A 22,367-nucleotide genomic window follows, 5' to 3' on the forward strand; every position below is an offset into this window, starting at 1 on the left:
GAAGTGAACTTATCAGAGGGACAACCGGGTCATGTACTCTGGACAACAAATTAGAGGCAAGAGAAGACGAGAGAAGGGTATGAGCGATAGAGCAGTACGTGATAGGGAAAGAATAAAAGAGCTAAGCTTGGAACGAACAACACATTTCTAAGGGAGATGATTCACTGTAGTGACTCCTAAAGAAGAAGACGGGTGAAAGAATGACAAGGCTGCATTTAATTCTTATAGATTCTACCAATGAACGCATTTCTGTGATAAACGAGGTTCCAAGGCAGGCTGGGGAAGCAGAAACAGCGCCCTCTTATGTATATAGAAATGCATCAGGGTTTTTTTTGTTTTGTTGTTTTTTTTGAGGGTGGGGGGGGGGTAACGAAAAAGACTGACTCTTTTAAATAAATACTGCCCAGCAACAAATTGTCCAGCTTATTTCCAATTTTGACAGATTTCAGAGATGGAGAAATTGTCTAAACTTCTTTTAAAAACACAGAAATAGTTTGTCGGTCAACAACTTGATTTGTGTAATAAGTAACTTGGGCTGTGAAAAAGCTAACAGATTAGAAAGTAAATTTCGTGAACCGTTGCTATGAGATGCCTGTAACTTTAAGATTCCAATTTATGTAAATTATAAGTGAATAACAAAAACAACTTCCACCATTTCATATAATGGGATATCCATAGACATAATATAAGATCCTTATATTATGTCTATGGGGATATCGGCTAACAGCCTTACGTTTTCTACGTACGGCTGCACTGCAATTACGTCATCATTACCGGACCAAACACAGTGAAGGCGCGACTTAACACAGCCTTCAAAAGTCATGTGTACACCGCTGCTTTCTCGATTCCCTGAAGCATTAACCAGTATAGCCGGTGCTGCTGTCTCCGGTTCGTTGTTGTCATGACTCAGTCAGTTGTTGTCCAAGGTAAGCTGAACTCCTGAAAAACTGTGGTTTGGTTTTGTTTTCTGGGAAATTGCTTTAAATTATTTCTTATATGTAGCCAATTTAATACTTAATCTCGGGAAAACGGCTGCTAGCTAAACTGAAATGTTCTCTTCAAGTGGGGCAATGTGGAAACCAGGTCGGTTGCAGATTCTGGGATCTGGCTTTGCGCGAGCACGCACACGTCAACAAGGTAGGCGCGCACGTACGACCAAGTTCAGACACCGGTGCTTTCAGATTTACTGAAACGCATCAGTATAATATATAAGCTTCTTAGCTGATTTGTTTTTTGTAAGATATAATACAAAAATATTCCTTTTAGATCAAAAGTACCATAAATAAGAATATATTCTTGTTGGATTTGTATGTGTTGTATACAAGCATTAACTGCATGGGAACATCCTATCATATGATAGGATATAAAGCTGTAGTTTTCACAAATCAGAAAAAGGTTTCACAAATCCCAAACATGGTTTTAAATATCCAGCTTGAAGAGGAGAATAATCTGGTATAGGTTTGAAGTGTCTAGGAGTTACAGTTTTTCAATTAGAGCAGTTGTAGTAATGAAAGAGGTGCCAAAAATGGTGAAAATCTAACTTTATTGAGTTTTCACAAATCAGATAAAAGTTTCACAAATCCCAAACATTGTTATAGATATTCTGCTATTGGAGCAGAATAATCTAGTCCAGGTTTCAAGTCTCTAGGTGTAGTAGTTTTTAAACTAGAGTTGATTAAAGATGCAGAAAGTAGTAAAAATTTGCCCGTTAGCTATTGGAAACTGGAATTTGAAACCAACTTCAGCTTCGTCCACTCCTTCAGGAAAAAGCCATTCACCCAAAAGCAACATAAAAAGGCAGAATACAGTTATGAAATACGTTCTGGGACAAAGCCCTTAGTGGTGTCACTTGTAACAAAAAATGTTAGGGCATAATGACAATCTTGTGGGTTGGCAGCATCATTTTGTAGGAGTGTTTTGCTGCAGGAAAGCTGGCTTTCTTCACAAAATAGATGGCATCATAAAGAGAGAACAGTGTGAAAATATTAAAGCAACATCTGAAGACTTAAGCCAGGAAGTTCAAGCTCAGGCACAAATGGTTCTTAAAATGAATAGTGACCTTAAACATACAGCCAAATTAGGTAGAGTTACTAGCGGTGCACCAATTGCAGTTCTGAAGATCACCAATGTTTAAAAAGCTTAATCTGCTGATTATGATTTTGTGGATACAGTTGTTATTATTATTATTATTATTAATCTAATTACTTTTTAAATCTTTATTTATTTTTTATTATCTACAAAACCACTAAATATAGCAAAGATGTAAAGTTGATAACACTAGGGTGACATTTGTTGACTGCTCACATGCAGGTCACACCTGCTCACATGTAAGTACCTGTAAGTCGGTGCTCTCTGCTGCCCCCTTTTGTTCTCACAGCAGAGCAAAAGCGAACAGTGGCTGATTTTCAGACCTTTGCAGAGATGGAGAAAATATGTGGGTATCACAAAGTCCCAGGCTCATAGAAAATTTGGAGACGGAGCTAAAAACGTTTGTGAAGGCAAGTGACCCACAAACCTGACTCAGTTCTGTCAGAACGACCGGTCCAAAAATCCAGCAAACTATTTTGAAAAGTTTGTAAAAGAAGAGTTCATCCAAGTCATACAGTTTTAAAAACAGTGCTACATACTGTTTTCATACTCAGGAATGGTATGAAAACATTTGAATTTGAAGAAAGTAAAAAAATGTTAAGGAGATAAATTAATCTTATTTTGAAATGAAACACTGTTCCAGTTAACAACAAATCAAGAATAACACAGAATGTATTCTGTCATCGTTTTATTTAAGGGTCAAAGAAAAGAATGACTGTTGAGTCTTTTGACAAATCCAAGAGAAAAGAAATCAATAGATGCATCTCTCAAACATGCTCAAGACAGTCTTTTCACATGCATCTGTGACCTTGCACAGAGCAGTTCAGTAAGTTCAAAAACAAAACAACTTCTCAGAAGTCTTCTGATATCAGCTTCCATTTGCCCAGTGAATAAACCAAAGTTTTGTCCAAATAGGATCTGGACATTGTGGGGATCATACAGTGTTCCTAGGCCAGACGGAACAAATGTTCCTCTAAAGGTCTGTCTGGTTTGGAGTCGTAACCTTTATCTGCAGTGTAGAACCTTTATCTGGAGGTTAACACTAGGGTGACATTTGTCACACTTACATGTGAGCAGGTTTCTTGATTGAAGTAGTAATTTCTACTTCAATCAAGAAATTACTTGAATGAAGTAGGCTGAAAGATCTTAAAAAGTAACACATGATTTAAATAAATTTATGAACAGATGAGAGACAGTCATTGACACCAGTGTGGAAAGGATTACAGTAACTTCCAATGTGTTGGGTCTTCAGTGAGCCACAGAGAGCCATTATCCACTAATAGTGAAAACATGGAAGAGTGGTGAACCTTTCCAGGAGTGACTGGTCTACCAAAATTACTCTGCATCTCATCCAAGAGGCCAAAAGAGACGGTGACTATTTAACAACTATGGAGGCCACATGTAAGTGTTCAACATTGGTCGTCTCTGCCAGCAGGGCCAATAATGGTCTCAGGCAGAAGATGGCGCCAGATATTCACCAGACCATCAACAGAAGAATATGAACACATTTAAAAAGAACTGTGGTGAGGAGGGATCTGCTGTTTTCCATTTTGGATCATTTATGGCTCTTGTTTTGGGAATTAATTATAATAAAGGGTTCTATGTTATCGTTTGGACTGATTATTGGATCCTGTTAAAGCTAAAATGCTCGTCCTTTGTAACTTCGGTGTCCTGCATGTTTTTGGATATTTCACTGCTTGTACACACCTACACCTACAGGGAATATGTGGAGACAAGCTGAAGAGATAAATAAATCTTAAATTTGGTTATGTTAAGACTCCTCCTAAACACTAGCAGCACTGGGGGTGGAATCAGTTATACTTGCATGAACATGCTTTCTCTGAAAGACTTGGATGGTAAAATGTGACCCGTTTTACTTGCACATGAAACATGTGGAACCATTTTTTTTAATGGATGGCCTTATTGACTTCACATTTTCTGAATGTTATCACTACAAACAATTCCAGTAAGTCTATTTTTTTTCCTCCTTATCAATGGATTGTTTTCACTATGTGCAGAGATTTAGTCTTATTCGTTTTCAGCAGCACTTCCTCTTCTCCCTAGAGAATGTGATTATTGCTCTTGATCAAACAATAATTAAAAATAAATTTTGGTTTTAACATTCACTACAATGCAGTTTTAAAGTATCTGAAGTAAAGGAAATTGCGTTAAACTGTCTTCACATTATTCTGTTAGGCAAAAATAGCTTCCGTCATTTATTTATTCTTCATACCTTTCAGGTACAGTAACACTGTACCAGGAAACAAACTGCTGCACCTTAATGAAGTATGCCGGTCAGAGCAGCAACCTAAAAATCAGTCAAAGAGAATCCTAGAAGTTGTGTGGCCCTAAAGCTCGTCCTAACATCTTGTGTTTTCCTCCTTCCTCAGAGAGGATTGTACGACGAGGCCCTCAGCAGCTTCTTCCGGAATGTGGATCCAAGGTAATTGCACCTTAATTCATAGAAAGGTGGAGACGCAATAGCTGTAGCTTTGTCTATTTTGATGTTTGACACATGTTTCCAGGAAAAGTGATGGTGGAGCCTGTTGTGTTGGAGGGAGGATCCAACACCTGAAGGCTAGAGTAAGTCCTGCATCTGGGTAACAATGATGTCTCTAAAATGACAAAAAAAAAAAAAAAAGAAACCCAAACAGCGTTTCACAACATTTAAGTATTATAAAATGTTTTTTCAATTAATTAAATGACTACGAGAAGAGGCCCCAACATGCTCAACAAAAAGTGGAAGACAGATTAGAAAAAAGGAGGCGTTTATAAATGATTCAAGTATCAACAGAGGATTCTTCTATCAGCTGGTGACAAGGGAGTTTCAGGATTTGGTGTAAAAAGAGAGAAAGAAATAGAAATCATATTTTTGTCCGTAAGTGTCCAATAGCAGCAAAGTGGCAGGAAAGTCGAAACATGTAGATTTACACAAAAAAGTATAAAAACAAAAGCTTGAATAACGTACTGTAGAGTAAATGCAAAAATACTATTATTAAAAATGGCTTACTCCATCCAATTGAAAAAATGTTCAGCCGAGACGTTGATTTAATAAAGTGTACAAAAAAAGCAAATACTTATAATGATGTTTTTATATGAAAGGTTTCTAGGTATATTTCTTCATCCTAAGCCATTGTAGAACAAATGTCACACTGGGGTATCCAGTCAGTTAAAGGGCACATTATTCACAGGCAACCAGCTACAACATGAAACAGGTCCATGAAGATGGATTGAATGTATAGATAAAACTATAACCACATTCACCTAAAAAAGTGCACACATTCACACACACTGCTTTCAGTGTTTCATGCACTGGGAGGCACACTGAGGCACATTGATACGTGATGGGAGAAAGCTAAAATCAAACCCAAAACTTTCCAATTCAGACAGATGTCTGAAGCATTTCACACCAAAACAGTGTGAAACCTTTACAAAGCTGTGACACATCAACAAGTGATAGATTTTTTTGAAACAAACATTTGGTAGCATGTTTTGCAGCCATTTTTAACTTCAATAACCAGTTAAATACTTTAAGCACTGTCTCATGATTTAAAAAGAAAATACCATCAGATATTTAACAGCACCATCTGGTACTCTAAAAGTGTCAAAACAAGTGTGAGCTGAGTGTTTAGCACTGTAATTATTCTTTTATTTGTACATTAGGAGAAGTTGTTCAGGCCTGGCAGCTTGCCCAGAGACGCCACTGGGGAGAGGCTAGAAATAATGGACTGATGGCTGTAGACTTCATTCAGTTAATTTTGCATAAGGGGATGGCAAATTTAATTGAAAGAAACATTTCACTTCATTTATGATTTTGTGCCATTTTCATACATTTTTAAGTTTTAGACATAAGCCATTTACCTCGCATATGGTCTGTAGGGCATATGAAAGCCATCATCTCCCTACTTTAGGTTTCCTGTAAGCTACAGTAGAACTGATGAAAACAATCGAAACAGACTAACTTCAGCTTTTTCCTTTGCAAGAAGAGCGTGTGTATCAAAAGAAAACACCTCCTTATGTAGTTTAGATGATCTTGGAGTTATGTTTGTGTGTTATTTGTAATAGCTTGACAGTTCTCAAGGATAGAAAAAGTTTGTCTGCTTTAGGAAGACTGCGACAAAAATTTTGCTCTCTTGCATGTGTAGTCCTCTAGCTGCTCTGGCAGCTCTTTGAAGAAAATTCCATAATAAAGTACAACAACATTTAATGTCCTTTTTCAATAAATTATTTTTTTATTGAACTGAATAAACTTATTATTTATGGTCTGACTAAGCACATTATTTTGAGTCACTATTGACACAACCAAGTCATTTAGTTCTTACCATACCAGATGTTCCTGTCAAGCAGGGTCTTTTTTAGCTTTCATCTTCTCACGATAGCAGTTTGCCTCAAACTATCACGTGTTGTCATTTTCTGCTGTTTATATTCATCATGCCATTTATGCAGCTTAACTATTGTTTTTTTTGCTGCCATTAGGATCAGAATAAGCTGTATGCTTTTTTGGTTAGCATATCTTACACAATGCATACTTGGAAGCTTTTAATTCTAAGTATGCATTAAATCTTTAGTACTTGTTTGGTATTGGTGCTCCCTGGACAGCTAGTCATGTGTAACTTCAGATCTATGTTTTCAGAACAGGAACGAGTTATGTCTCATCTCTCAATATCTTGAAAGAGAATCGTCAGTCAGTTCAAGTGAATGAAGAGTAAATGTGTAATGTTTTAAGAATATCTTCCCTGTTCTTGTTTCATTTTAGATGTAGTTAGTTGGAGTCGTTTCCTCCTTTGTATCCAGTTGCTTTTGGCCATAGACCACAGGTTCCAAGTTGGGTTCAAATCCTCACTTCAGCTCTAGCCTTTCAAGGTTCTGATCTTTGAGCTAGTTTATCTTTCATTGCAAAGTGCACCGGTCACCATTGAATTATTGTTCCATTTTTAGAATAAGTTACTCATGGAAAGTGTCTTGATCTCATTCATTGCAGTGTTCTTTGGTAGAATTGGGAGTTACCCTACTCCTTTTGATGATGGGGAACTCCACTCATGGATGTACCCTGATGCTTCACTGTGGTCATGGCACTGGACTCATGGTGTCTCTATTCTTCTCTCAACAGATTTTCTATTGAGGTGTCTCTAACAGTCAGACCATTCAGATAAAATGTCTTATTGTTTTGCCGTTCTGTTAATTTCTTTTGAATTTTGACTTGTCCTTCATGTTTTTGCTAGGCAGAAGACTGCTTTGCCTTCTTTTCAGTGAACTCTTGCAATTACTCCTAATTGGGAGTAATTGCAAGCTAACAATGCTAACAATGTTAGCATGTTGTGATTCGATAGTGTTGAAGTCACACTATCACAGCACCTACTGTACTGGGCATGTTTTAAAACAAAAATATGTTATTCTAACTGTTTACACTGTTTATAATTTTGGTAATAAAAGTATTTATATCTCAACTTCCGTACGCAGTTTTGCAGCATCTGCTGCAGATGTCAGAGGTGTTTTTTTTAGGACGGCGCCTCTCCATCTGGCACTGCCGCCCGTTCAGCTTGCTGCACTTCTGATGACTGCAGCCACATGTTCATTTTTCATTTGCAACATGTTTTTTAACATATGACTTTTATATGTGAAATTTATGGGATTTTTGTGTAAGGCTGACCAAACAGCTGCAGATTAGGCCTGAACCCATTGATTGGATTAATCATGCATTTTTTGCGTTTAATATGATTCTAAGATTGCATATTTCAGGCCTAAGTGGTAAATGAAAAACCTGCAGAATCTGCCCATTTTTATCTGATTAATCATCAGAATAATCTATAAAATGTTGGTTAGGTGTAACTTGCATTTTTTTGTCTTGTCTGGTTCTGAAAAGCTACATATAAAACAACAAACGCATATTTCATTCTGTCTAAAGATATCACAAACAAGAACACAGGATTTTTAATTATTTCAGTTTCACAGTTTTACATTTAGCTTTATAAGAAAGGAAAACATGGTTGCTTTATTTTTGCAATTCTGTTTTGAAATGTAAAAACCAAGGAACTCTAAGGCCTACAGCCGTAAAATCTGACACTAAACCTAAACACTAGTTTACATTTTGTGAAGGAAGTTGCACTCGGGGTCTTCTTCAGAGGTTTTCTTTTTCCTTCAGTGATTCTTGATGCAGCGCCACCACAGGTGAGAGGAGGAACAGATTTTTGAAAAGGTTTGGTTTATTTGAGAGAATGCAGTGTGAAAGCAAACCACAGCAGCTGAAAACACAACAAACATTGGAATCTTGGTCATCAATCAATCAAGTGTCTATGCATAGCATGTTTTAGCAAAGAGGTAGTTCAACACGCTTAACGTCATAAAAATACAGTGTCATAGAACACAGTCAACAATTGAAGCATTACATTTTGTCAAGTGGCATCGATACACATCAGAATGTTTAAAACTGTTAATGTTTCAAAAGCAACTCTAAACGGATAAAAAAAAAATTAGTCTATTTAAAGGAACTCAGTGTTTTGACCCTTTTGTAGTTTTCTGGAAGTTTGTTACAGATTTGTGGTGTGTAGAAGCTGAATGCTGCTTCTCCAAGTTTGGTTCTGGTTCTGGGGAGTCTACTGGACTATCAGTTGTGGAAACATCTTAAAACTCAGCTATGACTTGCCTGCAGTGACTGAAGAAATGTGCCCGTGTGTTATAGTATGAAGGCGTCTGCTGGGGCCACATTCTCACATATTTGCATCCACAGGCGGTCCTGATCGACATGGAGGAGGGCGTGGTCCACGGGATCCTGCAGGGCCCACTGAGGGAGGTGTTCGACAGCACTCAGCTCCTCACGGACGTTTCGGGTTCAGGCAACAACTGGTGAGAGACAGACTCGCCACAAGAGTTCTGTCAGGGTGGAGCAACTGTGGCGCACCATCATTCTTATCATTCTACAGCTATTTTACAATCATTCACACATTCTGTTACAACGCACTGACTTCTCATGGCGCCGTGCTCAGGGGTAGTTTGGTTGTTGTTGTTTTTGGTTCAAGGAAGTAAAACATTAAATCAGAATTTTCTGTCATGTTTTGAAAGCGCAACTACATTAGAAGACCAAACTAATCTGTAATTTCATTTTACAGATAAATGGATTGTCTATATCCATTTATTTTTGCAGGGTTGTGTCGGGACTGGTGTCTATCTTCAGGGTGAGAGGGGAGGTATGCCCTGGAGAGGTCATCAGTCCATCACATGGCAACACAGAAACGCATAAGATTGACAATACGCACACACACGCACACACAGTATGTCTTTCCATCTTCACAGGGACTTTGCATTGACTTCCATTGGTTTATCATTCATTTCTACAGCCTGCTTCTGACTCCGATTTGTACCCTGAACATAGCCATTGCTAGTGCACACATAATCCTAAACCTGACATGAACTCAATTCACACCTTAATGCTAAACCTGACCCCTAACCAAAAAAGAATCCTCTAATGGGGCCTGGGCTTTTGGCCCCATAAGGAGCAGTCTGTCCCCACAACATGGTATTTGTTGAAAAAATGGTCCTTACGCTGGATGAAATACAAGTCACACAGACATTCTGTTACTTGTAGTTAAAGACTAAAGGGATTCCGTTATGGAACGTGTGAAAATGTTCTCTGCATTTGTTCTGCCGTGTGACAGTTACTGTTGAAAAACAAAGAAAAGATGCATGTGAGCCAGAGCTGCTAGTGACTCACTGAGAAAAGAATTCAAGGCATATTAAAGGGGAGTTCCCACAAGACACCCAAAACCTCTTTAATGTCTTATTCTTCTAGAACAATTGGCCTGTTCAACCTGTAGCTGTACACAGGGAGGAAACTCGTCCTGTAATCTTAATCTCTGTATCAGAAAATAAGATCTTGGCTGTCATTCATTTGACTTCCAGGGGGCAGGCTCTCAGAAATTCCAGTGAAAACAATTTTGAAAAGTGTAACACTCAGTGTAACATAATTTCCTTAATCATGTATATTTCCCTGCCCACTGTTTACACTGCTTCTCAGCTCCTGTTAAATCCGCTGCAATTCTGTGCTGCATCACTGTGTCAACTGCCCAAACAAAACAAAATGTGAATTCAACTTTTTTTTAGCTTTACATCATGTTATAATGTTATTACCTCATCAAAAACATACCTGGAATATTGCCTTGATTTTTATTTTTTTTATGTTTGAGAAATACCTTAATCTCCATGGCAACTATTCAACTGTGCAAAACTCCTGGGTGGACCTACCCATGCCTTTGAGGGACAACTCCTCCTCAGAACTGTTGTTTCCAATCTTATGGACTTCTGCCTCACAGAGCAGCCCAGTCCCCTAGCCTCACCATGTGCCTGGAAAACACATCATACTGCCCTTTTAAATACAAAAATGGCACATCTGAATTTATACTGAGCTCAAACTACATACAGGCATTTGTTAATTAGGTGACTTCTGAAGGTAATCAACAACTTTGGATTTTATTTCTAGGTGTCAGACATGTACTTGCAAAAAAAGTAAAGATTGTATTGTTTTCCATTTACTATTTCTTATTAATCAATAATTATTGGTTCCATTGTATTAATCTTCATCCACTCAGGGCCGTTGGAAACCTGATGTACGGCTCGGCCTACAGGGACTCCATAGTGAACAAACTGAGAAAGGCAGCCGAACACTGTGACTGTCTGCAGTGCTTCTTTCTCATTCACTCAATGGGAGGAGGTAAGCCACACACCCTCTGACCCCCTGTTGTATAAATTAGTTAATTTACTGTACAGACAATCTCCATGTGTTCCTACCTTTCCTACATTTCAGGCCTGACAAGCCTGTACTTCCTCAGCAAAAATCTTTGTATAGAATTTGGAAGTATTAGCTTTTCTTGGCTGATGCCTGTTTGTAGTTTTCTTTGACCTCTGACCTATCTATTCCAACCTTGACTCATTTCATGTTTTTAAAAGCTCTCATTGATATAATGAAATGTAACAAGGAGGAACTATAAAATAACTCAAACATGCTGTGAGTTATTTGATCTACGTTGTGAAATGAATACAACAGGATATGAAGGGATTGAGATGCTAATTCTCATTTCTGCATCAAAACATTCAGATGAAACTCGATATTTACACACCATGTATATCAAGGCGGTTTTTCTTTTTGTCTTTTCATTTCAGTTAGGTAACCAGCCAGTGTGACTTAAAACACAACATAAAACTAGTCATATTTAGAGGTAACACAAGGCATAGATGAACTAAGCAGCTGGTTAAGGCTCCCTCAGACCTTCAGGGGCCCCATAAATGCTAACATTTTAACACAGACCATAGATGTAGAATTTCAGCATTTTTTTTATTGAGAATGACAATGCTGTTAATTTTACATAATATCCAACATTTAACATGGTGAGATCACAGAAAGATTGGAAAAGAAATACATTTCAAATATGACCTTCTACAACCCATGTAGGATTATGTCTCCTCCAGACTGCTTATGTTCCATGTCATATTCCCGCAGACCAACTAGTGACCCCAACTTACTACATTTTAAGCACACGTGTAGACAGAATCAGTGTCTTCCATTGCAACCTTTCCACCAACATGTGCCGGACCAAAGAGCTGCCTGCATATCAGGGACATGATGGTCAATCTGCATGTGGCTGTAACTGATTACAAGATGACTAGCAAGACACTTGGAGAGACGGTGGCAACTGTGTTTTTAAACATTCACAAATGAAAGAAATACTGTTTATCCTCTGTCTAGAGCTCCATGCAGGCTCTTGCCTCATGGGTGGATCATGTGAAAGTTGCAGGATAAGCCCACAACCAGTTGTTAAGGATATTTAAGTTTGAGGCAAGAACATCATTACACTGTATTGGAATAAATAGTTCCTGGTAAAAATGACATTTGTACAGACTTGTCCTTATTCATTGACCTTATAATTGCACAGAGACAATATTACTTTAAGTACTCACTTGATTAGCTGCTTGCTGCCGATGATAGTTTTATTATCCTGGAGTTCTGCATGCAACGCTGTGGCTCATTTGCATCTTATTAAGTTATTTAGAGCGCACGCTATAGTTTTGAGGTGGTTTAACTCTTTGTTTGCTTGAGAGATCTTTTGCTGTGGATAAGTGGTTGGTTACAATCGTCTTCAGTGAAGGTGAGCTGTGGGGTTCCTCAGGAGTCCTTCCCTGGACCTCTTCTATGTTCTCTGTCAACTATATAAATAGAGTTAAATGTAAGCCATTGTCTGCATGTGTTTGAAATGTCTCCTTTAATATTAAGCTTAAGCATCTTAATGATTCAGAGAAGATTTGGGAGAAATGTCTGTGGTCAAATGAGAGCAAAATTGGCATTATCAACTCCAAGAAACTGAAAGGATGTCAGAGTGTTTCTGTAAAGACAAGGGGGTCAGAATCCCTGAGACATCTGCAACCAGGGGAAAAATCTTCACAACGTGGTCTACAATAAAACCTTCACTACAGTGACTTTTATGTATCGTTTCATATTATGATTACATTAAACTAAAACTGCTATAAAGTTACAGACGGTTAACTTTGTGAGCAAAACCAGCGGGAGATTGAATTGTTTTCTGCAATGTATTTAATGAGATGCATGCAATACTTGGCTAACATTCTTTTATAAAAGTTATTCTAGCAGTTTTGATGCATTAGAGTGTCTTAGCTTTGCAAATTCTTGGACAGTTTGGATCTGATTTCAGTCAGAGTGCATTTCCTGCAGAAATCCTTCTTCAGTGAATCCATCATTAAGTCACTTATAAACACAACTGCAGAACAACTGAGGACCAAATTATTGGCATATTCTACTTCAATTTTCAAGTATTTCATATCAGCTAAATAAAAGCTCTTTCTTCCTCTGATGAATTAAGGACAGTGGCTTCACCAAAAATAAAAAATATCTAACTGAGATGGCACTCCAACCTGGACACACGTTATTAGTCTTTGGAAACTGTTTTCTTTGTCTCACGTCATGTGTCATGACTGAAGGATGTTCCTACAGTTTCCTTTGTGCCTGTAAACTTCAGTGACACTCTGACTCTGACTTTAAGGTACAGGGTCCGGTCTGGGGACCAGAGTGCTCAGCCTGCTGGAGGAGGAGTTTCCTGATGTTTGTCGCATTGTCACTGCCATGTATCCATCAGCAGAAGACGATGTCATCACTTCTCCCTATAACAGTGTCCTTGCTATGAGAGAGCTGACAGAGCATGCAGATTGTGTCCTGCCTGTTGAAAACCAGGTTTCACTTTTCTTCTTTCAGAAACCCACAGGTTACATATTAAACAAAACCTTGATTTTATTTTTATTTTTTTCATGTTTTCCATCACTTTTTCTATTCCAGTCTCTGGTGGACATCGTGAACAAGATCAGTCTCATGTCTCATGATGCAAAACCTGGGTGTGTGCTAAAGAAAGAAAGCACAGTCACCTCTGGACAGGGAGGGGTCAGTCCAACAGAGAGGCCATTTGATGCCATGAATAACATAGTAGCTAACCTGCTGCTCAACATCACCAGGTATGAAGCTGCATTTCATTAATGAACATTTGGGGTTTAATCAGCTTCTAAGAATACAGTTTAATGTCCCATAGACATTTATGATAAAATGGATTCTATTGGGGTATATACTGGAGCTGTTATTTCTGAGTTATGCTAAATGATTGTGGTTGACTTACTGAAGCATCCTTTCTTTTTACAATGTTTGTATAAAACCAGCTTGTAAAGTATTCAAACCAAAAACAAACATGTTCATCTAAATTCTATTTAATCAACATTTGTTTTGCAACTAGTGCTAAAAACATTTTCATATGAAACAAGATCAACTGTTATAGTTCGTAAATAAAAGTAAGTTTTTGACACACTAAAAAGGAAATATAATATTCAAACTTGAGTTATCCAAATTTAATGGAAACTGTCATGGATGATTTTTTTTATTTTATTTTTATTTTTGTGCCAACTGCTTATGCTTTTAATTTGATTAGGAATGTCATTTACCTTAACAAAATTAGTTTGGATTGTTTCAATGTAATGAATGTTTATTATTAATGTAATTTCCAGTGGAATTGTAGTGAAGGTTGGTTTATTTTCACATGTTGAAATTGGGGGATCGGTGACTCACAATGATTTATTTTTGATTTCAGTTCTTCACGTTTTGACGGTTCTCTCAACATGGATTTGAATGAGATTGCCAACAACCTGGTCCCCTTCCCTCGTTTACACTACCTAGTTCCCAGCCTCACGCCCCTCTACACACTGGCGGATGTCAACATTCCTACTAGAAGGTCTGCTTTCATACCGTCAGGGCAGATATTTTTACTTCCCACCCACTGAGCTCTGGGAGTTGAGCTCACGTGAAGTTCTCAGTGATGGCATCCATGGTGTTTATTTAGAACAATAAGCTCAACAACAGATGCTTCCCTCCCTGCGTTATGAACGATGACTACAGTTGGAGTTAATATTACAATAGACAGTGACTTGCAAAATCTTCATAACCCAAAAGGGCTGGATGCAAACGAAAGCCAAAGTTCAGATTTTATTTGTGGAAAAAACAAAAAAAACTTCTGAACTTCATATTTAAAATTACGTACTACTTTGTCTGATGTGTCTGGTGAGTCCAACCAAGACTGTTGGTTCCCTGAACGAAAGGTTTTCATGTTAGTAACAATGGCGGACAAAGTTGAAGATGGAGCTGCAGAGGAGATACGTTTTAAACAGAAGATACAAAAATTAAAAGTGTGAAAGCAGTTGAGTCGGAAGGCTTTTGTCTTTTACATACACTTGCATTTTAAATTATTTTGTAAAATGACTTTATTTAGTAAACTGAAAAGATTTTCAGCTCCATTTTTCCACCTTGTGTTCATCAGTATCACGACGCTAAGTGACACTGATCCTCAAGGTGAGGATGGGAATACATCTAAAGCAGTGCTCTCAAACTCCGTCCTCAAGGGCCAGAGTCTGGCCAAACTTTTAGATGTGTCCTTTGTCCTACATACTTCAGTTAAATGACAAAACTGCCTCACCAACATGCAGCTAAGTTCTACAGAGTTATGCTGCTAAAGCAGAGATATTTAAAAGTTGCAGGACACCGGCCCTTTAGGAATACAGTTTGACACCACTGATGTGAAGGCTGTCCCAGTTTGTTGAGCAGTTCTTGTGTTCATCGAAAGCTCCTTTGTTGACCACTAAGGGTCCTTCAAAGGACACAGCACCTGAGCTTGGACACAGCAATTATCTGATGGACCTAAAATTGAAGTGTTGAAGTCATTAAAGTCTAGTAGACTGTTTGTGAACAGAGCTGAAACTGAGGGGTAAGGAGACCTGAACACCTGACTCGGTTCTGTCAGAAGGGATGGGCCAGAATCCCAGCAAACTGTTGTTGACTGAAGCCATACAGTTTAAAAACTAATTCTACCAAATACAGATCTTTTATAAAACCATTTGAATGAGAATACATTTAGATACATTTTGACATAATTAAAATACTATGAAATGACTCCCTTCCATTATTCTGACTTGATATAAATAATTTTGCTAAACAGCCCTCAAAGCTTAAATCGGTTAGTCTAAATTTATGTCAGACATTAAGAATAAAAATTGTTACACAATAACTGGTATAGACTGAGCATGTTGTTCCTCAGGCTGCTGACTGGAGGCAGGACATGTTGGGTAGAGTGTCCATATGAGGCATGGACACTCTGTTCTAGACGTTTGCGAGTTGGATGCAGAGCAAGTGGGCAATCAGAAGGATTTGAGGAATATTGACTGGTTTCAAACTAGAGAAGGGCCGGCTCAGGGAATCGGGTTTGACTGAACCTCTGTGGGCTGGAAATGTCTAGGATTTCATTAACGTTTAGTTTCCTTGGAAAGGAACAGATTTATCAAATCTGGATCAACTCTCAGAGTAAAAACAAGTTGTTGTTTTTTTTTTTTTATGGAGCAGCTCTTGCAGTTGGAGACACAGATGTCTTATTGCATTGTGGGCTGTTCTGTTAAAACAGCCCACTTCCTTTAAAGGGACAGTATTATGTGTTTTCCAGCCATAAATAGCATATTATAGCAATATTAGCAGACAGTTCTAGCAAGTGTTTGCTAATTTCTGCTGACTAGTCTGAAGGAACTGAGTGGGGGAATCGTGGGGTTGGTCTGCTCTGTGAGGCAGAAGCTTGGTAACATGGAAACTGCAGCTTTGAGGAGGAGCTTCATCTCAAAGGTAGAGCTAGGTGTTTTTCACAGTTGAGTGGTTGCTATGGATTAATGAAACGTGCATGAAAGAATCAAGGCAACACTCCTGGTGTGTTTTTGATGAGAGAATAACATGATGACATGATGTAAAGCTCAAAAAAGATTTTACATAATACTGACCCTTTAACAAATAAAGTTATAGAAAACCTTCCTAGTTTAGCACTTCACTCAGCATCTCATAAAGACATTTACAGTATCTAAAGAAAGGAGGCTTTAGAAATGAGTTTGTTGTTACATGGACTGACATTTCCTAAGAACATTTTTCATATAATCAGTATAGTTTCCCTCTTGTACTCCAGATTGGATCAGATGTTCAGCGACGCCTTCAGTAAGGAGCACCAGCTGATCCGGGCCGACCCGAAGCACAGCCTCTACTTGGCCTGTGCTCTGATGGTCCGGGGCAACGTGCAGGTGTCTGACCTCCGCAGGAATATCGAGAGGTCAGAATATCAAACCCTCCTCCACCCTCCATTTCCTCACCAAAACAGGCCAGGAGTTTCTTCACCCACCCTTAGAAACTCCACCATGACCTCAACCCTCATGTGTTCCTATAATACCCCCATTCAGCAGCGGCAGCACCGACTCATGACTGCCTCCCTTCTGCTGCCCTGAGCTCGGTTTCCTGACAAATCCAAGCACAGGCTGGTGTCAGAGCACATATCTGTGTGTGAAGTTTCTATTAAAAAGATTTGAGAGGGAAGGGAGACGGGAGGTGTTGGCATACGAGAAGGTTCCTGCTTGGAATCTCAGCAGGGGTCTGACTCTGGGATGTGTGTGTTTTCTCCCTGTTCCCATGCCAAGTATTTTTGGTCTAGTTTCTAGTGCAAATATCTTAGTACACCTGATATAGGAGCTTATTTCAAGTCCATACGTCCTTCACTAGTTCCACTGATAGAATGTTTCACTAATGGAAATATGTCCTCTTATAAGTGAAATAATCTCCCTGTGGAACTAGTACTCTTGTTTTTTTTAATATTAAGAAATTATTAGTTTTATCTCATTTTGAGTCTACTGATATATTTGCACTAGAAACTAGACAAAAAATACTTTGTAAGATTTTATATTTTTGCAGTTTGCTCCCTCCGCTGTACGAAGATGTACATACTGAGTTTGTCAGTATGTCAGCAATGCTTAAAAAGTATTTTTGACTTGTGTAGATTTGGTTTTTCCATTCAAAGAGCTACTTTTTTCTCAGCTGCTACAAGATAAATCTCTCCTAGCCCGGCAAAACAAAACCAATTTCATAAATATGTGCTATGTAAAATATTTTATTTTGAAAGCCAACAAAGTTAACAAAAATTGATTCCTATTTTAAAACAAAATGAATCCTCTTTTCCAAAAGGAAAAGTACTATTTTATTGCATGAGCCTTTTCTGTTGAAGTAAATAAAGAGGGATTTGGATCTTATATGTAGACTTTTTACATACAGAAATTCACTGAAAGCGACTATTCCTTAGATTGATTAATAATTAACAGCCTATTATTGTTCAAGTGTCCCCAGCTGATACTAACTGGTGAATTAATCAGGCTGTCTGCACTAGTACCTGCTTCATGTCTCAGCTAATTCACCCTGAAGGCGGATCATCTAGTCTTCAGTAGAATTACCACAGAGCTCAGATCTTCATCTACACCACAAGAGCAAGTATGAACAGGTGTGGTTTGTTTGGAAGTGTTGGCCTCTCTCTGCCTCTGCTTAGGTCTGCAGTATTGTTCCTGAATTAAATAATATTTAGTGAAACTAAATGGCTGAAGTTCGATCCAAACTGGAATGATTCCACACAGCAGCGGCCAATCTGGCCTAGTTAAATCGCAAACTGATTCTTAAGAAGAGTGAACTGAAATTCCTGCATGAAGATCTGAGCGGCTGATAAAGTTGAGGAGAAAGGGCCAATTAAAACTGCTGCTTACAGGTGGTTCTACCAGTTCCTCACTCTGGGCTGCTCTTGTTGTTTTTCCAAAATGGAAAAGCTGAGATTAAATAATGTCAGTGTGTGATCTGTTGTCTGTGTTTGTATGCTGTTGCTTGAAAAACCTTTGAGATGCCAGATCATGTTATGGGGTTCCGATCCAGATTTATTTTAACACATTAACAGGATCGATAGCTTTAGAGTACACCGATTGCAGCTTTCTGGTCTTTTAAAAGCCTGACCTGCTGATTAGATTTTTAGTTTTGGTCTAGAAAGTCACTAAATAGTTGGCAACAGTAGAGTGACTGTTAACTATGCCTGTGCAGACCTGACCTAGTGGGCCGGTCTGTCAGTCAAACCTTTCTCATAACAGAGCAAAGAGGATTGTGTCTGATTTTTAGACCTTTTTTGGATAAGATCAGTTTCGCTAACCAATCACCGATCTCCTAAGATTAAGTAATTTGGGACTGATTTATGGGTGCACCCCTACTAAAGGCTTTCCTCTTCAGCCTTCGCCCAAATAAAGTTCAAGCCTGTTGAAACTCAGACTCAGCTGTCCACACCTCATAAATCTTCCACACACTCTTAAATTGGCTTTGCTTCTCAAACTTAACGATGCATGTGCACCTTCACTATCGCACCTTTTCCTTCCACTCAATTTTCCATTAATGTGCTTGGAGGCAGCATGGTGTCGGTACACGCTGAATTTAAAGTGCATTATTAATCCCAAAAGGAAGTTAAATCATGATCAGTGTTTTGTCTTATCACTCTGTGGGTAGAACTGCTGAGTCAGCGGTCTACCTCATGATTGTGTAGATCAAAATGCAAATTCATTTTTGTATTGCTCCAAATTAATAATTTAAATTTCTGAAAAACTGAATTTTGGGTTTGATACATTTTTGCCATGATCAGTGAAATTAACTATTATTACTCGTTGCAATATTTATAGGACTATTTAGAGTGCAATAATTCTTAGAGAATATGTTCCAAGTGTTATGAACTTCCTTTTTATTGCATGCTAGCATACTAACATAATATTTAACGGCTCTGACAGAGTCTTGCTACAGCAACTTTAGCCCACAAAAGCCTAACGGTCACAGAGTGATGGAACTTATATCATCATTGCAATATGTACCAGAATTGGGTAAAATTTTCTATTTCTGGACAGTTTTTAATCAGCAACAGTAATGTTTACTTTTTGTCAAAAACGAGCTAGATTCGCGTAGCAGGTATATCACCAACTCCATAAAAACTTCTACATCTACCGCGTTTTAAATGTTGAAATTCTGGTGAAATTTACATCCTTCACATTATATTAAAACCTGTAAAAAGTTGTTATTCAATAACTTCACTCCTGAAACATTTTTGGATATTGTCATGTGAATTTTAGATATGAATACACAAATATTAAACTCTGTAATTAGTTTAAAGTAATTTCCAGTTTTTGATGAAAAGTGAACCTTCTTTAGGCTAATCACCCATGTCCTCACATGACAAAAAGCAGATCTTCTCGTTTTCAAATGAGTCAAATCAATTTTTTTAGATCTAAACCTGAACAGAAAACAAGATTGCTTCTGTGGAGTAATTGTCAACTGATAGGGATACATATTGACCGCTGCAAATCTGAAGAGCTATGACAACATTGTCTGTTGCTATGGAAACCATGTAGTCTTTTCACGACTGTCATGTCAACACTTCCTTTCAGTCATAACTCAAAACTCTCACCTGTTATCTGGATTCCACTGTAGTTGGCAGTCTAGATAAGGTGAAGCTAGCTTGTAGTTGTTCCTGCTGTCACGGCAACTGCTTTTCCAGAAACCTCTTTTTTAAAGCTAAACCATCCAACCCCTGGTCTTCACTGGGTGAAGCTTTTCTCAGCCTCTAAAGAAGAGGGTATCTGTGAAGCTGTTAGCTTGTTAGCCTGTTAGCAAGTTCATTTATCTGCGAACATGGTTCTATAACGTAGAACCTGTTTCGACTGGACCCGCTCACTCACTAGTACAACTTACATTTAGACTCTTTTTCAATGCTGCATCGCTAAAAATATTGTTTTCACTTCCAATACTGATACCAATAACCTGAGATTTAGTATCGGCTGATGCCAAGCCGATACAGAAAAATTGCTGAATTGATTTAAAATGTGTCTCTTTTTTTTAAAACACAGACATAAATGTACTGAATTACATATTTATGTGATAATGCTGCACCAGTACAGCACACTGACATACAGCAATGACTTCATCAGCTTGGTCAACATGTTAAAACAACTTGAATTTATTCAATCGTGCAAGTAGAATAATAACAGCCAATGGAAAATAAATAATAAAGAAACTGACTAAAAAATAAAATAAAGCTTAGAATTAGACTTAATAGATCTGCCCTTATGGATCAGTCACATTGTCAATACCTGATCTAGATTTTTTTCAATATTGGGAACGATACAGATATTAATATCAGTTTGGTGCATTTCTAATTTCACTAATATTAAAACTGTGAACATAGTCTATGTTGTTGACCCTTGATCTGTACATTCCAGGTATTTATCAGTTTTTTTGCTTTATTTACTGGCATAAATTTAGATTTGACTGCTTTAAGCGAACCATCAGAGTTCATCTTTTGTGTGTCCATCCTCAGGCTGAGACCATCGCTGCCCTTTGTGTCGTGGAATCAGGAGGGCTGGAAGACGGGCCTGTGCTCCGTCCCCCCTGTAGGACACGCCCACTCCCTGCTGGCGCTGGCTAACAACACCTGTGTGAAGCCCACCTTCATGGAGCTGAGAGACCGCTTCACAAAGCTCTACAAGAAGAAGGTGATTATTGCATAAACCTTTACACCTGTCATAGAAATGAATGTTTCATTTTTTGTGGGGTTTTTTCATTTATCAGTGAAATTCTATCTAGATAGGTGCAGTATGCAACTTTAATGCGCAAGACATTTAAAGTCGATATCGTTTGTATCAAAACCACACTGCATCCAACATAAACAGACTTTAAGACTGAAACCCACATTTAGAAGCTACATGTATTCTGGAGGGGATGTTTTCCAGTCAAGCAAAATAAAGACTGAACTATTTGACTCCAAGCTCACATCGTGTCACTGAAGCCGAAGTGAAGCTTCAGACCTAAAAACATCCAACAAAGCAGGAAGATCTCGAACTCACCAATCGGTTTTCAGCTGTAATGTGCACCTGATGAAGCCACGAGCTGACTCCAGTGAAGACACAGATAGTGAATGAAAGTTTAGTCTCCATGCAGATTGCACAGTGAGCTTCAGCCACTTCTGCTTCTGATGTCCTTCAGTTATGAGGCACTTTTTTTTTTCTTTTAAATTGCCATGTTTCCATTGAATTTATTTTCATAATTCCAACTTACACAATTTTAAGGTAAATGGAAACACAGTTTGTGGCAAGCATAGCAGAGGCAGCATGATTCTTCCATTTTGCTGAAAGCAGCACTGATTTCCTGTTCAACATCAGGATCTAATGTGCATTCCTTTGAACCTGTACTTTTCCCCCCAACATCCTTGTTTTTTTGTCTCTGCCTGTGTGTGTAGGCTCACTTACACCACTACCTGCATGTAGACGGAATGGAGCAGAGCGCCTTCTCTGAGGCGCTGTCTTCTCTCAGTGCACTGATTGAGGAGTATCATCATCTGGACGCCACAAAAGCTCGACTCATACCGGACGCACCCAGACTCTCCATCGCCAGATGAAGATCCACTCAGACATTTCACAAAATACTTCCCAATAAAAACACCTTTTGTAATTTTGATACATTTAATTTATGATGTGAATAAAATTTGGTTTTCTGTTGGAATTAAAAAGAACATGTGAGAAGGTTGAGTGTGACTCGGTCAGTATCGGCAGCGTTTTAAGGATCCGTGACTCCTATGAGCTAATCTGAACGGGTCCACAGCTGGATGTGAGGAAGGATCTCCTGATGTTCTGGTCTGAATTGATAGAAAATATTTTTAATTCTCTCATTTTTTTTACTTTGGATTTTGCTTAAAACTACATTTATGTGCTTCTCTTACTTTTTTCATTTTAATATAAGCCTACTTATTACAAAATAGTGTTCCCCTTTGCTAACATTCATCTCTGTATAAACTCAAGTCCAGACTGATACTTCACAGCTGCTTCCC

At 38.3% G+C, this 22,367-nt stretch overlaps 1 protein-coding gene across 1 annotated transcript; it reads left to right on the forward strand.

Annotated features, from left to right (window-relative positions):
• Positions 1-756: 756 nt before the first annotated feature.
• Positions 757-22,062, forward strand: tube1 (tubulin, epsilon 1). Its single transcript, XM_015013263.2, has 12 exons — positions 757-926; positions 1,064-1,137; positions 4,479-4,531; positions 4,614-4,671; positions 8,816-8,931; positions 10,671-10,792; positions 13,134-13,321; positions 13,424-13,596; positions 14,220-14,360; positions 16,620-16,760; positions 20,862-21,036; positions 21,780-22,062. The coding sequence occupies exons 1-12, from the start codon at positions 902-904 to the stop codon at positions 21,936-21,938; spliced, it is 1,425 nt and encodes a 474-aa protein (XP_014868749.1). The 5' UTR covers positions 757-901; the 3' UTR covers positions 21,939-22,062.
• The last annotated feature ends 305 nt before the right edge of the window (positions 22,063-22,367 follow it).

This window comes from Poecilia mexicana, unplaced genomic scaffold (assembly GCF_051168715.1).
Source record: "Poecilia mexicana isolate PSO_F unplaced genomic scaffold, ASM5116871v1 scaffold_21, whole genome shotgun sequence".
Classification (NCBI taxonomy): Eukaryota; Metazoa; Chordata; class Actinopteri; order Cyprinodontiformes; family Poeciliidae; genus Poecilia; species Poecilia mexicana.

Bases quoted from the DNA above. Each gene is read 5' to 3' on its own strand.
- tube1 (XM_015013263.2), top strand. From the start codon at position 902: ATGACTCAGTCAGTTGTTGTCCAAG. The intron at 1,138-4,478 runs GTAGGCGCGCAC...CTCCTTCCTCAG, and splicing joins AGCACGCACACGTCAACAAG to AGAGGATTGTACGACGAGGC. The intron at 8,932-10,670 runs GTGAGAGACAGA...TCATCCACTCAG, and splicing joins TCGGGTTCAGGCAACAACTG to GGCCGTTGGAAACCTGATGT.